The following is a 15,190-nucleotide window of genomic DNA, read 5'->3' as shown; positions in this document are numbered from 1 at the left end:
AATGGGTGGAAGGCAATCATCTGAGCATTATACATGATCCTAAGCAACCTGCATCTTTCAACAGTGGCAGATGGAAATGTGGATACAACCCCGATTTGATATTTTGCAGCGAGAACATCTCACAACAGTGCATAAAAACTGTCTGCAACCCTATTCCAAATACACAGCACAGACCGATCATGTGTGAAATTTATGCAGCAGTTAGACCACAGACAGTTCCGTTCAGAAGGTGGTTCAACTTCAGGAAAACCAACTGGCCAAAGTTTACAGAAATGCTGGATGCTGCAGTTCCCAATATTGAACCTTCACCTGACTCGTATGATACTTTTGGGAGGGCAGTAAAGAGGTGCTCCAGAATTGCAATTCCTCGGGGTTGTCGAACATAATACATTCCTGATCTAACTTCAGAACTCAGTGCTCAATTTGCAGAGATAAGGTACTATTCAAAGAAGATCCATTCGGCGAGACAATGCTTTCGGCTGGGAATAAACTTATTGCTTCTCTGAAAGAATTCAAAAGGAATTCTTGGGTTAAAACTATGGAAGAACTTCATCTCATCAGAAACAGCCATAAAGCATGGAGATTATTGAGACGCCTCAATAATGACCCAATCAGATCCACAGCACACTGCAACATTACTGCAGATCAGATAGCACACCAACTGCTCATGAATGGGAAAGGAAGCTATAGAATCAAAGTTCCAAAAGTACAGCAAGAGGCCCAAGAAAAAACTAGGAATCTGATTCTCCCATTCGAGATATCTGAATTAAACAAGGCTATTAAGGAGAACAAAACTGGTAAAGCATCCAGTCTAGATGACATCCATATAGAGCAAATCAAGAATTTCGGCCCAGAAACAAGAAAGTGGATCCTGCAGCTTTTCAACAATTGCATGAACCAGTGCCAAATACCAAAGATCTGGCAAATGAGCAGGGTGATCGCTCTTCTGAAACATGGAAAGGAAGCAAATCATCCCAAGAATTTCAGACCAGTTAGCCTTTTGAGTCACCTTTATAAACTGTTCAAATGTATGATTCTGAATAGAATCCTACCAGTAATAGACCCTCTTCTCATACTTGAACAAGCAGGATTTCGACCAAACAGAAGCTGCACAGGGCAACTTTTGAATCTCACTCGGTTTATAGAGGATGGCTTTGAAACCCTTCAAGTAATGGGCGTGGTCTTCGTGGATCTCACAGCAGCGTATAATACTGTCCATCATCGGTTACTCCATGCAAAATTATACAATATGATCAAGAACGCCCACCTCGTTAGACTACTCAGCACCCTCCTCCAAAACCGCAGGTTTTTTGTTGAATTTCAAGGACAATGCAGTTTCTGGAGAGCGCAGAAAAATGGTCTACCTCAGGGAAGCATCTTGGCTCCACTTCTCTTCAACATTTATACCAACGACCAGCCATTGACCCCAGGCACAATGAGATTCTTATATGCAGATGACCTAGCCCTTGCTACGCGGAGCTCATGCTATGAAAGAGTGGAAAGAAACCTGACAACAGCACTTAGAACACTGTCAAGCTACTACAATCGGAACCAACTTAGACCAAACCCTTCAAAGACACAAGTGTGTGCCTTTTAAGGAACAGGGAAACTAATCGCACCTAAATACTTGGGAGTCACTCTTGATAGAACTCTGACATTCAAAACTCACTACAAGAACACCAAAATGAAAATCTCCACTCAAAACAACCTAATTCGCAAACTAGCGGGGACACAGTGGGGATCACATCCACAAACTATTCACTCTTCTGCAATGGCACTGTGCTTTTCTACTGCTGAATATGCTTCTCCAGTCTGGTACAGGTCATCTCATGCCAGACAAGTAGACATTGCTCTCAACAAAACCTGCAGGTTGATCACAGGTTGCTGAAGACCTACCCCAACTGATAAACTTTACTGCCTGGCTGGAATAGCGCCACCATGGGTATGCAGAACAGTGGCTGTCAACGAGGAGAGACTGAGAGTGGAACAAGACAGTGCCCACCCACTGCACGGACATAATCCACCATAGCAATGGCTGAGATCACGAAAGAGCTTCCTGAGAACATCCAAGAAGCTCACAATTTCACCAGAGAAGGCAAGGCTGGAGTAAGGAAGAAGTCAATGCCTCACCTGCAGACGCCGGAAGCTGAATAACTACCACCTGGACACAATGAGAGCTGGCTGGTGTGGAAATCTTTAAACAAATTACGATCAGGAGTTGGATGATCCAGAGACAACCTGAAGAGATGGGGCTTCATAACAGAAGATACGTCCTGTGATTGTGGACAAGAACAAACCACAAGCCACATGCTCCAATGCCTTTTGTGCCCTACATCCTGCATGAAGATTTATCTCCTGCAAGCCACTCCAAGTGCCTTTTAGGTTACAAAGTACTGGGCATATATATGGCTACTCTAAATTGGTATGTTTCTGACTTGAGAATAAAAATTGCTAAAGAGTATCATTTCCTTGAAGTATAATAAAGCATGTGTTGACTAACAACTATACATGAGCTCTGACTGACAAAATAAACATTGCTACCCTGTGCAGTAGAGTGAACAATAATATCTGTGATGGTTTAGTATGTGTAGTATGTGTCAAACCGCTAACCAGTGTAGAGCAAGATGTAACTACGTACCTTCAGACTCGTAGTTGAAATATTAAAAGCTTTGGCTGGTTTTGTTGTCTAGGGGATAGGATACATTGTTGCTGCATTACATGCCAAATACTACTGTCTACAGTATACAATATAAATACACACATGAATCAAATGGTCGAAGATTCCTATCACTTGACAATTGGGAATTTTGAATGTAACATAGAAATTTATGAATGAAAGATTGCAATTAAATAAAATCTGCAGGCCCTATTTTAACAACTTTGAATGATGAGTACAATAGCAGAAGTACTTTAAGAATGCTGTTTGTTTCTGCAAATCACTTATTGGTGTCGATGGTCCAGCAATTAAATAAAATACAAGTTGAATAACAGGGAAACAATAGATTCCTACTTCACATAATTAGTTATGAACAACAACATGACTCATGAGATATTCACTTCTAAATGCATACTGAGTCTTCACTGCAGAAGTCACAGAAATCTCACAAGTGCACAAGTCGGCACTACGAAATATTTCTATCTCCCGCAACCAAGCACAAACTGCTGAACACTCTCCAAGTACTTCATGCGACCCTCCGTTGCGCCTTCCCTTCCAGAACTCCCCCGTGTTCTGCACCACCCGATGCTCCTCCCCCACTTCCCTACAGTCTCTCCATTGACTTCAGTAGTCGCCTACCATGGTAACGAGCACTGTGGCTGGCTAGAGTGCTCCCACCATGTCTCCAAGCCAACACACACTCACAAACATATTGAAACACATACAAAATATTGGATTTACATTTAAATAACTTGAAATTAAATAAATATTCCTACAGCTGAACCATAAACATGCTCTAACACACATTATTAAATATATAAACAAATTTAATAAACATATATCAAAGGAATAGGAGCAAAAATAGGCCAGTAGCCTAATGTCTCTGTGCTTTCTAAAACACAGTAAATATTTGACCAATTTCTTCATGAATAGTGTATATTGGATATAAACAAAGACATAGATGAATAAATATACTTATAAGCATGCTGCTACCATTTTTTCGTGTAATTGTTGAGTACTTATGGCCTGACGTGATCAATAGTAATCGTCCACTTTGACCTCCAATAACTCATGTACTATTCAAGTTAAATGCCTGTAATTCATACCAATTGAGGTTTACACTAATAGCTTTCTAAAGACATGTTGATTGACAAAATCGGATGAATGGTTTAGATTTTGGAAACTCGTTCCTGGGTGTTACTTCTATAATTTACAGTCAGATATTAAACTGTAAACTAATAAAGATATTGAAAATCTGATTACACCATCACAATTGTCGTGCTAATAATGGTAATGTACATGTTTCTTTTTAAGCCATCATGATTTCTCTGGCTATTATTAATTTCTACATGAACTGTGAAATGTGTGCCATTAGGCATGTGTTGACATCCACTTACTTTTTATTTAATTATTTATTATTTAATGACCAGTTAATTATTTAATGACCAGTATTACGAGCAGACAGATGGAGTTGCGATGGGTAGTCCGTTGTCTCCTGTGATTGCAAATTTATTTATGGAAGACTTCGAGGAACGTGCATCGGAGTCGGCGCCTTTAAAACCCGCCTGTTTCTTTAGATACGTTGATGATACCTTCATTGTTTGGCCTCACGGTAGGGAGAATTTGAATGTCTTTCTAGAACATCTGAACTCGATCCACCCGAACATTCGTTTTATGATGGAGGTGGAAGAGGATGGTTGCCTTCCCTTTCTCGACGTGTTGGTTAGGAGGAAGGATGATGGATCATTGGGACATGCAGTCTACAGGAAACATACTCACACCGACTTGTACTTACAAGCTAATAGTTGTCACCATTCGGCTCAGCATGAAGGGGTACTTCGTACCTTGGTACACAGGGCACATGTCGTTTCTGACACTGAGACTTTGCCAGCTGAGCTGTCCCATCTTGAAGTTACATTTCGTCAAAATGGTTATAGTGATAGACAGATTGAACGTGCGTTGTGCTATCGACCAACTGTACATCGGGTGATTGATGATAATTCTGAGTCAACACCTAAGTCTACTGCCTTTTTGCCTTACGTAGGAAACATGTCCAATAAGATCAGTCGTATTTTATGGAAATACGATGTGAAATGTGTTTTCCGATCTCCATCTAAAATTAGAGCACTTTTGAGTTCCATTAAGGATGATCTTGGACTGCGTAAGGCGGGTGTATATCATATTCCTTGTAGCTGCGGCATGGCATATATTGGTCAAACTATCAGGACCGTGGAGGACAGATGTACTGAGCATAAACGGCACACACGATTACAGCAGCCAAATAGATCTGCTATTGCCGAACATTGCTTGGATACTGGTCACCCCATGTTATATAATAACACCGAGATATTGGCATGCACGTCCAGCTATTGGGACGGTGTCATTAGGGAGGCAGTTAAGATTAAATTAGCGAGCAACCTCGTTAACAGGGATAGAGGTTTCTGTTTAAACTCTGTTTGGAATCCGGCTCTCTCCCTTGTCAAAAAACAGAGGAACAGAGTCAATGCTGCCTCACCTGCGAATTCCTAGTCTCACTATCGATAGCTCTGACTTTGGTCATCTTTGGTGGCACTAGTGTTCAGTGTGTGTGTGTGTGTGTTATCTTTCCTGCCTCTGTCGGAGAACCGAGGTATTAAATTTGCATGTACGCCGCCTGTCCATTGCAGTTTGCCTTGAAAATGGCGGGGTGTTCTCCCACCGAAATATCGGTGGTCGCTGAAAGTGTTACCTGGCTGAATTCCTGGAAGTTATTTGAAACATGGCATTGTTTTATTGACAAAGTTTTGTTCAGTGTACCTACGTAGACAATGTCCTCATATACTTACCATCAGCAGAAGAGTACGAGGTTCACCCACAACAAGTCCTGTCTGTGGGGTCATCATTAACAAAGACAAATGTCAGTTATGGTAAGCCTGTGTGACACTTGTCTTCCACCATGTAAAACAAATGTCAGTTATGGCAAGCCACCACACAGATACCTCAGGCATCTGTCGGCTCCAGAGAAGACCGATGAGATATGACTTTTGCCACCTCCCTCCACCTACCAAGAGTTACACAGACTTTTAGGTATCATAAATTTCTACAAGAGACACATTCCAGACTTTCCTTCCTCTGACTAAAGTCCTGCAACGGAAGAATACTGCGGGAAACTCCACCTCGAGTGGACACATCCTATCCAGTCCTCCTTTGATAAAATCTAGGGTGACTTACTGCAAATGACTACACTAGCTCACCTGTCTCCTGATGCCTACCTGACTATAACAGCGGACATGAGTGATCTCACTATCGGTGCCATGTTACAACAGGAGATAACTGGGGTTCCCCAGCCTCTGTGGTTTTTCTCTCATAAACTTTCAGACATTCAGTGTAAGTGGTCAACCTTTGACCATCAGCTACTTCCCATCTATGTGACCATCCACTACTTCTGAGAGGCGATAGTGGACAGACCTCTTACTATTTACATGGATCACTATCCCCTGGCCAATGTGTTAACACAGCCCATCTCTCCCAGGCATTTTCAATACCTCTGTTTTATTTCACAGTTCATGATAAATGTGTGCTATGTCAAAGGCACTGACAATATTGTCATGGACTATATGTTGTACATTGCATCTTCCACTGTCCTGCCCAATTACAACTGGATTGCCATGGTGAAAGACTCAGATCAAGACTTACATGACCACCTTCATAACCCAGACACAGGCCTCAGACTGGAGCAACATACCTTCCCTGGCTTTACCAAATCAGTTTGGTGTGATGTGTCCTGTGACTGGGGCTGACCGTTGTCACTAAACTTTTTTGCAAACAAATCTTTGATCTCGTCCACAATCTCACACATCCAGAGGTATGGCGCTCTGTACATTTAGTGACAGAATGTTTTGTGTGGCCTCTCCTGTCGAAAGATTGCATCACATGGACCAGAGAATGCATCCTGCCAACAGAGCAAAACAGGCCACCATACTCAGTCCCCCCCCCCCCCCCCCCCCTTGGCAAATTCCCAATCCTCAAGGTGAGGTTCCAACAAATGCACACATGGACATAATAGGCTTATTTTTTCCTATCTTGGATGGACAGCTTTACATTATATCACAGATTGATGGTGTTAGTGGTGGGCCAAGGCCACACCCACTGCTGATATATCCACCAAGACTGTTGCCAAAGGTTCCATCAACAATTGGATCACACATTTTGGCTGCCCTGTGTCACTCACCACTGACCAGGACAGACTGTTTTTGTCCTCTCTCTTCAATGAACTGTGTCAACTTTGCGGCTGTCTCCATTTCCATACCACCGCAAATCATCCACAGTTGATCAATCTTGTTGAAAGATAGCATCACATATTAAAAGCAATGTTAATGTGCCATCCTTAATCATGGACAGAAGCCCTTCCCTGAGTATTGCTCGGTGTCCATAAGGAAGACCTTGATGCATCTTTAGCCAAGATCCTGTGTGGTGAGACATTATCTCTTCCTGCCAATTTTGCTGTACAGGCTACATCCCCCACCGATCATTATCTGATCTGCCAGATCTCACCATCCACGTCAGACCCCACATACAGAACCTGCATATACCCTGCCCATCACCCTGTGCAACACTGTGGGTCTTCATCCATAAATACCTGTCCACTTGCTTGCGTATGATGCTTCATGCTGATGCTGTGAGACCTGCCCTGCACCTGCCATATACCAGCCCTCATAAAGTAATTACTCTTGGCACGAACACATTCAACGTCACAATCAGGGGCAAATGATTGACAGTGCCTGTTAATAGATTAAAGCTGGCTTGGATCATCACAGAACGGTCTCCGCAACCACTACCTAGCCCAACACCCAACCAACCATTTTCTACCCCTTTCACACTGCAGCTCAACCTCTCTGACTTTCTCCCTGAGGATATATCTGTGATGCTTGCTGATGGAAACCTTGTCATCTTCACACAGTATGAAGACAAGAGATCCAGGACCAACATGACTTCGCAATCACCACAACTCTGGCTGATGTGGACATGGCGGAGTTGACATCCCAACTTGCTACCAAGGGCTCTTTCATCAAAACTGCCCCAGTTAATGATATGGCTGTCCCAGCTGCAGCTGACAATAAAACTATACCATTGGCCACTCCACCCTCAATGCCCACCACCGAGGCTGCTACTGATGACAGCACACTAGTACTGACTACTTCTGCTACGGACATCCCCTCCAGCCTCCTGCCCACCACACAAGCTACAAGGACTTCAGCATCACTGTGGCCATTGCTCCACAACAGATCAACAATGACACCTCACCTCCTCGCTACACTTACCCTTCTCCTGCACTCCTCATGGGATGTGGGGGTTCTGTGGCAACATAGCACCTATGCGTTGACTCTGACTGACAAAATAAACATCACTGCCCTATGCAGTAGAGTGAACAATAATATCTTTGACAGTTAAGTATGTATTGAACCTCTGGCCTGTGTAGACATGATGAAATCTGTCTAGAAAATAAAGCAAGGATTTGTCTACCCATCTCCATGCACCATTTATTATGTATGCATTCCCACTGGTACTGCATTTCCAACAAGAATGTGTTAAGTATAAAATATCTGCAGCAAAGAATGAATAAAACTGACCACAATTAAAAATACAAATCCTTTGAAAAAGTATGAAAATAGTACCAAAATTTAGAAAGTTAAGGCTTTAAGGCTCATATAGTCTCTCCAAAATAAGCAATCTGTGTACTGAAGGAGTAGACTGATGCCATAAAAGTTACTGTAGCTTAACAGATGAAAAAATGAGTCAGTTGGGACTACTTAATCTCCAGTGTATCTGTTAGAAGCAAGCTCTCCTTCACTTAAGGAACTGTGGTTATGATTCTGTGTTATAACCACTCTCAAAAACACAATGAACAATGAAGAGACAGATTAATGAAAACATCTAAATAGATATATTCTCATCAACACATAGTTTAGTTTCAGAAGCCAGAAGTACAAAGTCTGCTGCAGCAGAACACCTAACACAGAACCACTTCAGGGCTTGGATCCTGTTATCTACAAAATTATGGAAAATAGTGGAAGAATGATATTTACTTATGAGCCAGAACAACAGTTTCATCTGTGTAAATATTCTGCAAACTAGTGTGAAGTATATAACAGAGTATTTAGCATCATAGGGAAAGATTATGTACATTTGACCAGAATGTACCTTTGGCTACTGAGGCTTTTGGAGGCATCTGTAAGAGGTCTGTTCAAAAAATTCCAGGACATTCATAATTTCATACCATTGATGTGTTGGAGTGAAATGCGACTGGCATCGCTACAAACACCTGTGCTTAATCTGTAAATGCTGCAAGTTTCATTGTTGTATGTCTGTTAGTTATTGTTCGGTGGTGTATTGAGTAGAATGTTGTGTCACACAGTTTAAGAATTTTGAGATGGCAGAGTTAGAGGAGCAACATGTCTGCATTAAATTTTGTGTGAAACTCAAGAAAACCTATACAGACAAACACCAAATGATGCAGTAACCCTATTGTATTAGTGCTTAAGCCATTCTTGGTGTTACAAATAGTTCATTTTTTTTTTTTAAATGGCTGCACAGAAGTTAAAGATGGCACTCGTTCAGGACGCCCTTTGACATCTATCGATGACGCTCACGTCAGGAATCTCAATATAATTGTGCATGCCAATAGAAGGCTGACTGTCTGAGAGACTGCAGAAGACTGTAACATTTCAATTGGATCATGTCAGGAAATCCTGACACAGCATCTTGGAATACCCTGTGTTGCCACAAGCTCGTGAGTCAAGACCAGGCAGACCTTCACTTCCCAATCTGTGAAGAGCTTTTGGATCACACAAATGAGAACAAGATATTCCTTAAGAGAATCATAACTGGTGATGAGTCATGGGTCTATGATTATGGTGCTGAGACCAAAGTTCAATCATCACAATGTGTTGGGAAAGGTTCTCCAAGACCAAAAGAAGCTCGTCAGATCAGGTCAAATGTCGAAGCCACACTGACAGTTTTCTTTGACTTTGAAGGATTAGTTTATCATGAATTCAGGCCACAAGGACAAACTGTTAATTGATGGTACTATCAGGATGTGTTGTGACACCTGTGAGAAAATGTGAGAAGGAAATGGCCTGAAATGTGGTGAGACATTTGATGGCTCTTGCAACATAATTCACCCACACATTCATCCAGGTTGGTGTGTGACTATTGCACCTAAAAGGAAATCACTGAGCTGCCTCATCCTCTGTACTGTCCAGACCTTACCCCTGTGGACTTTGGAAATAAGAAAAAGTTGAAAACCCCATTTTTGCAACAATATATGAGATAAAAGAACATTTGCAGATGGTGCTTCAAGCGATCCAGCAAGAGGCATACCAAGACCGCTCCCAGAAGTGGAAACTTCATCTTGAACAGTGTATCAATTGTGGAGGAGAGTATTTTGAAGGAGACCATGCACAATAAGTAAAAGGTAGGTGCAGAAAATTTTTGTGGACAAAGGCCTGGAATTTTTTCGAGCAGACCTCCTATGTGAAGAGATGAACTACATGCTTTTGTTCACAGTTTTGCCATAGAGGCAGTGTACGCACATGTTTTTGTGGAGCTGTTTGAAAATATATTGGTAAAATAAGAAGTTATCCATTTGCAGCCAGAAATTATGTATTATACATATACTTCAGGACGTTATTTTATCATTTAAATTTGTTTAAATATTAAATTAATAATTATTGATGTATAAAAGAGTTAATAGTGAGTAATATGTGTAAAAAAGTTTTAACTTTTAACATAACCTAACACAGACATGTGGTCCTAAGTGAAAACCTTACTGTAAAGCATGTTGTACGTTTGATGACTCATTTCATGTACGTTTGACAGGTCAAAGGTACAGCACCAATTTATATTCAGGCAATAACAAGATTTTTTTAAAACTACAGAGTGCCAAGAAGTAAGGCAGTAGTGAAATGAAATGAGCGTATGGCATTGTTGGCTGGGAGGCCCCATCCGGGGAAGTTCGGCCGCCAAGTCCAAGTCTTATTTCAGTCAACGCCACGTTGGGCGACTTGCCACCCAGCCAAGCAGGAGTAACCAGAAAAAAATATCGAAAGATATATGGAGAAAACAGTGAATGCTGTAAAGTTGGGAGTTATGGCTATAGGAAAGGCAGCAAAAAATCTACACTGATTTTTTACTTAATCCAGAGCATCTGGAGAGGGAAAGTTTATATATTCACCTAACTTGGCTGTGCTGAAAATTTTCAAGGAGGATGGTTAAATATACAGGGTGAGTCACCTAACGTTACCGCTGGATATATTTTGTAAACCACATCAAATACTGACTAACCAATTCCACAGACTGAACGTGAGGAGAGGGGCTAGTGTAATTGTTTAATATACAAACCATACAAAAATGCACGGAAGTATGTTTTTTAACACAAACATACGTTTTTTTAAATGGAACCACGTTAGTTTTGTTAGCACATCTGAACATATAAACAAATACGTAATCAGTGCCATGTGTTGCATTGTAAAATGTTAATTACATCTGGAGATATTGTAACCTAAAGTTGACGCTTGAAACCTCCGACATTCAGTTGCGTGTTGTAACAAACACGGGCCACGGTCGGCGAGCAGCATCTGCAGGGACATGTTTACGATGACGACCGTGTTTACGAGTGTGGCTGTAGAGCACTGTTGTGGTTTGGTCTAGCTGTCGCAGTGTCCGCATGTAGCACTTGCTGCTATTGTTATTCTGCATTCATCTCCGCACGCAGACCAACTGTAGTACACCGTGTTACCAGACGTCTGTGATAGTGTAGTGTTGTAGGAACTGTGACCATGGTGTATTCAAACTCTGAAAAGGCGGAGATGATACTCATCTATGGCGAGTGTCGACGAAATGCAGCTGAAGCCTGCAGGGTGTATGCAGAACAGTACCCGGACAGAGAGCATCCAACGTGCCGCACATTGCAAAACATCTACCGCCAACTGTATGCAAGAGGTCATGGTAATGTACATGTGCGTCAGTGAAAAAGACCAATAAAAAGGTGTTAGCATGAGGACGTAATGTGCTGTTCCAGTCTCTTCTGTACCTAAGGTCCATCATCGTTCCCTTTGGATCCCTACGTAATTTGGTGCTCTCCGATACACACGATCAAACAGCGGAGGAGTGGTACTCAAGCTTCAACTTTAGGTTACAATATCTCCAGATGTAATTAACATTTTACAATGCAACAAACGGCACTGATTACATATTTGTTTACATGTTCAGATGTGCTAACAAAACTAATGGGGTTCCATTTAAAAATGTAGGTTTGTGTTAAAAAACATACTTCCGTGCATTTTTTTATGATTTGTATTAACCAATTACACTAGCCCCTCTCCTCACGTTCGATCTGTGGAATCGATTCGTCAGTATTTGATGTGGTTCACGAAATATATCCAGTGGTAATGTTAGGTGACTCACCCTGTATAAAAGAAGCTGTCAAGAAGACCATGGTTTGAGCCTGATGATTGTAAAGCAGTTGGCATTACAGTATGCTGTGGCCACCAATAAAAATGTTCCTCTATCCTGGAAAATCAAAGAGAAAGATGGATTATAGTGGTTAAAAGATTTTCATAAGAGGTGCTCCAATGAACTGTTGCAACCAGCCTTGCTTGAGCCTTAGGCTTCAATTGTGAGACTGTGCACATCATGGGAAAGAGGCATGAATGTGACAATAGTCCAACAAATTTTTTTAAGCATTTCATCTGACATGCCAAGCCCAGTTTAGAAAACCCTGTGGTTTTACTGATGGACAATTATGAAAGCCATATTAGCATCCCAGCAATAACATTAGTGAAAGAGTCGGGATTTTCATGATGACTTTTCACCCTCATACAAGCCATAAGTTACAGCCTCTCAATGAGAAAGGATTTGGACCATGCAAAACTTACTTCAACACTGACATAAATGGCTGGGTGTTAACACCTGGGAATACAGGAAAATCTTTGACACTTTATCAGATTATAGCCCTTGTAGGAATAGCTTAAAAGCATTTTGCCCAGAAACATTATCAATGGATTTTGTGTTTTGGGATTGGTTCTCCTGAATGAATTTTGTTTGGCAATGATGAGTTGGCTGTCTCAAGCATCACTGACAGATCAAATGATAATGCAGACTTGGGTAGTCCAACTCACAAAAACTCAGAAGAAGCACTTCTTGAAGCACAGTCATCTACAGACTACAAGAACCAGCCTGTCACTCCAGACAAGATTCATCATTTCCCAAGAGCTGACCCAAGAAAAGAAAGAAGCAAAAGTTGGAGGAGAGAAAAATTAGAACAGTAACCAACACCCATAAAAAGGAATACATTGAGAAAGTAAAGAAGAAAGTCACTTCACAGAAACAAGAGACCTATATGTAGGCCTACTGCCACCAAAGTGAAGAGCTATGAGATGTATTAATATTGATTACTGATTACGAAGCCATGAATGCAAGTGACCTATGTGATGCCGAGTCATCAATGGGCTAGGAAGAGGAATTAAATGATTTAGATGACCAAGATGAAGTATGTCTAACTAACCCAACCTTGAGCCACGAAAACATTAAAGAACACAATTATGTTTGTGTCAATGTGTCTGAAGTTAAACATTTTGCAGCTCAAGTGTTAAAAGTAGTTGGAAAAGAGAGATCTGAAGTGAAATTTGTGAGACAGTATAGGAAGCATATCAACATTTTCACAATACTACTTGTGGATGACATCAGTGTGGTGTTCAAAGAAGGAAATGTTAGAAATTTCACACGTGCAATCATGACGTCAGGGACAAGTCAAATTTTTCATTCAAAGGCCAACACAAAAATGAGGACAAGTTACGTATGTGTAATTTTTTCCGTCTTGTTCAATGAAAAAGTATAATGCAAAGAAAGTTTTCATACCAGTGTTCTGTTTTCTTTGCATGGTCAAAGATACAATAGGAGAAGGGGAGGTCAAGGGTGCAACCTTACCATTGTACCTTTGACCAACTGCACACGTCTACTAAAAGTAATACTTCTGTGAAACTGTTTAAGACAAAAAAATTAAAATGTTATTATATTATGAGATAAGGTATGTACTTTCAAATAACATAATAAAAATATTGTTTAAAGTATTTATGTATCATTTATAATTATAAATATGAAAAGTGGTCAAAGATAAACAACTTTCCCCTACTACATGGTAGGGTTTCTTCCCTTTCCAATTACTTATGAAGTACGGGAAGAATGATTGTTTAAATGTCTGTGTGTGTGCTGCAATTACTATAACTTTGTATTCATGGTCCTTCCAGGAGCATTGCAAAGGAGACTGAAGTATATCTCCAGAGTCTTCACTTAATATAGGTTCTTGAAATTTTGTAAATAAGCCTTTGCAGGATAATTTATGTCTATTTTCAAGAGGTTTTCCAACATTTCCATGACAGATGACAAATTTTAAAACACATTCCAATTGAACTATCAAGTGGTTTGTAAACATTTTATTGGCAACCATAATATACATGCCACAGGAGAAATCTCAACAGCATGGGGAATGTCAGCTGGGGTCGATGCTACAGCTTAACCTACAAACATTGGCTCACTTACAACACTGACAATTAGATGGGTGATCTCTGCCAGTAGAACTTTTATTCTCACACTGTGCATATGCACAGGACACTTTCCTCCCACCATGTTCCTTGCCTGTATGATATCAGACAACTTGTTATACTGACATGTTAACAAATTAACTTTCTGTTCGAGAACCAATACCTGCAAATATGTGAAAAATATTCACTATGGAGATGTTAGGATGACTAACTATATTCTGTGGTTATCATCTTTACTGTTTTGTGTACATATCCCCAGATATTAGTTCCCAAAACCCCATTATATCCACTACCTGACAACACAGCACAGTTTAACTTTAACATTGCACAAGTTGAAAAATTTGGAAGATTGAAGGTTCTGCCCTTCATATACCTAAATATAACCACAATAAAACAGCTTCCAATCCTTTCATTTCTCCCTTACGTAGAAATGTTCTTTATCTGCTGACCAGCCAGACCGCCTGATACTGTCTATTGTGAGTCGTCATGACTTTTACAGGACCTAATGACCAAGTTGTTGAAAGGACATAATTTTGTGATTATTTATTGTGTCCACAGAAACAGAGAAGATAATACTGTAGATCAATATGAACAATGACCCGTTACATATTTCATAATGCTTTTACAGTGACATACCGATCAACTATTCTGTTGTATTCTCTTGACCATGTTGAATAGCAGTTACTATCTCCTGATGGTATGTGGCCAAGAATGTGTACTTTTTCTCCCGCTGCTTCAGCTGCAAGTAATGTTTCTGCTAACCACTTGAGCTGCCCATAGGGATCTGCAGGTTTGTAATGAATCCACCTATGAAACAATAAATTTACTGTTGTACTGAATTTCAGAAACATGAATATAGATATCTCTCTCTCTCTCTCTCTCTCTCACACACACACACACACACACACACACACACACACACACATACAGAGTGCCACTCCTGTGTCTCCATCAA

At 40.7% G+C, this 15,190-nt stretch overlaps 1 protein-coding gene across 1 annotated transcript in view; it reads right to left on the bottom strand.

Annotated features, from left to right (window-relative positions):
• LOC126237192 (sphingomyelin phosphodiesterase-like) overlaps positions 1-15,190 on the bottom strand; it is a 169,056-nt gene that overhangs the window by 21,389 nt on the left and 132,477 nt on the right. Inside the window, exon 8 of the mRNA XM_049947071.1 lies at positions 14,872-15,042. Coding sequence (XP_049803028.1) covers positions 14,872-15,042 — 171 coding nt within the window. The remainder of the gene's footprint in view (positions 1-14,871; positions 15,043-15,190) is intronic.

Source organism: Schistocerca nitens, chromosome 2, assembly GCF_023898315.1.
Source record: "Schistocerca nitens isolate TAMUIC-IGC-003100 chromosome 2, iqSchNite1.1, whole genome shotgun sequence".
Taxonomy (NCBI): domain Eukaryota; kingdom Metazoa; phylum Arthropoda; class Insecta; order Orthoptera; family Acrididae; genus Schistocerca; species Schistocerca nitens.
The sequence above is the reverse complement of the archived record's forward strand: the minus strand, read 5'-3'. Positions and strand labels throughout refer to the sequence as shown.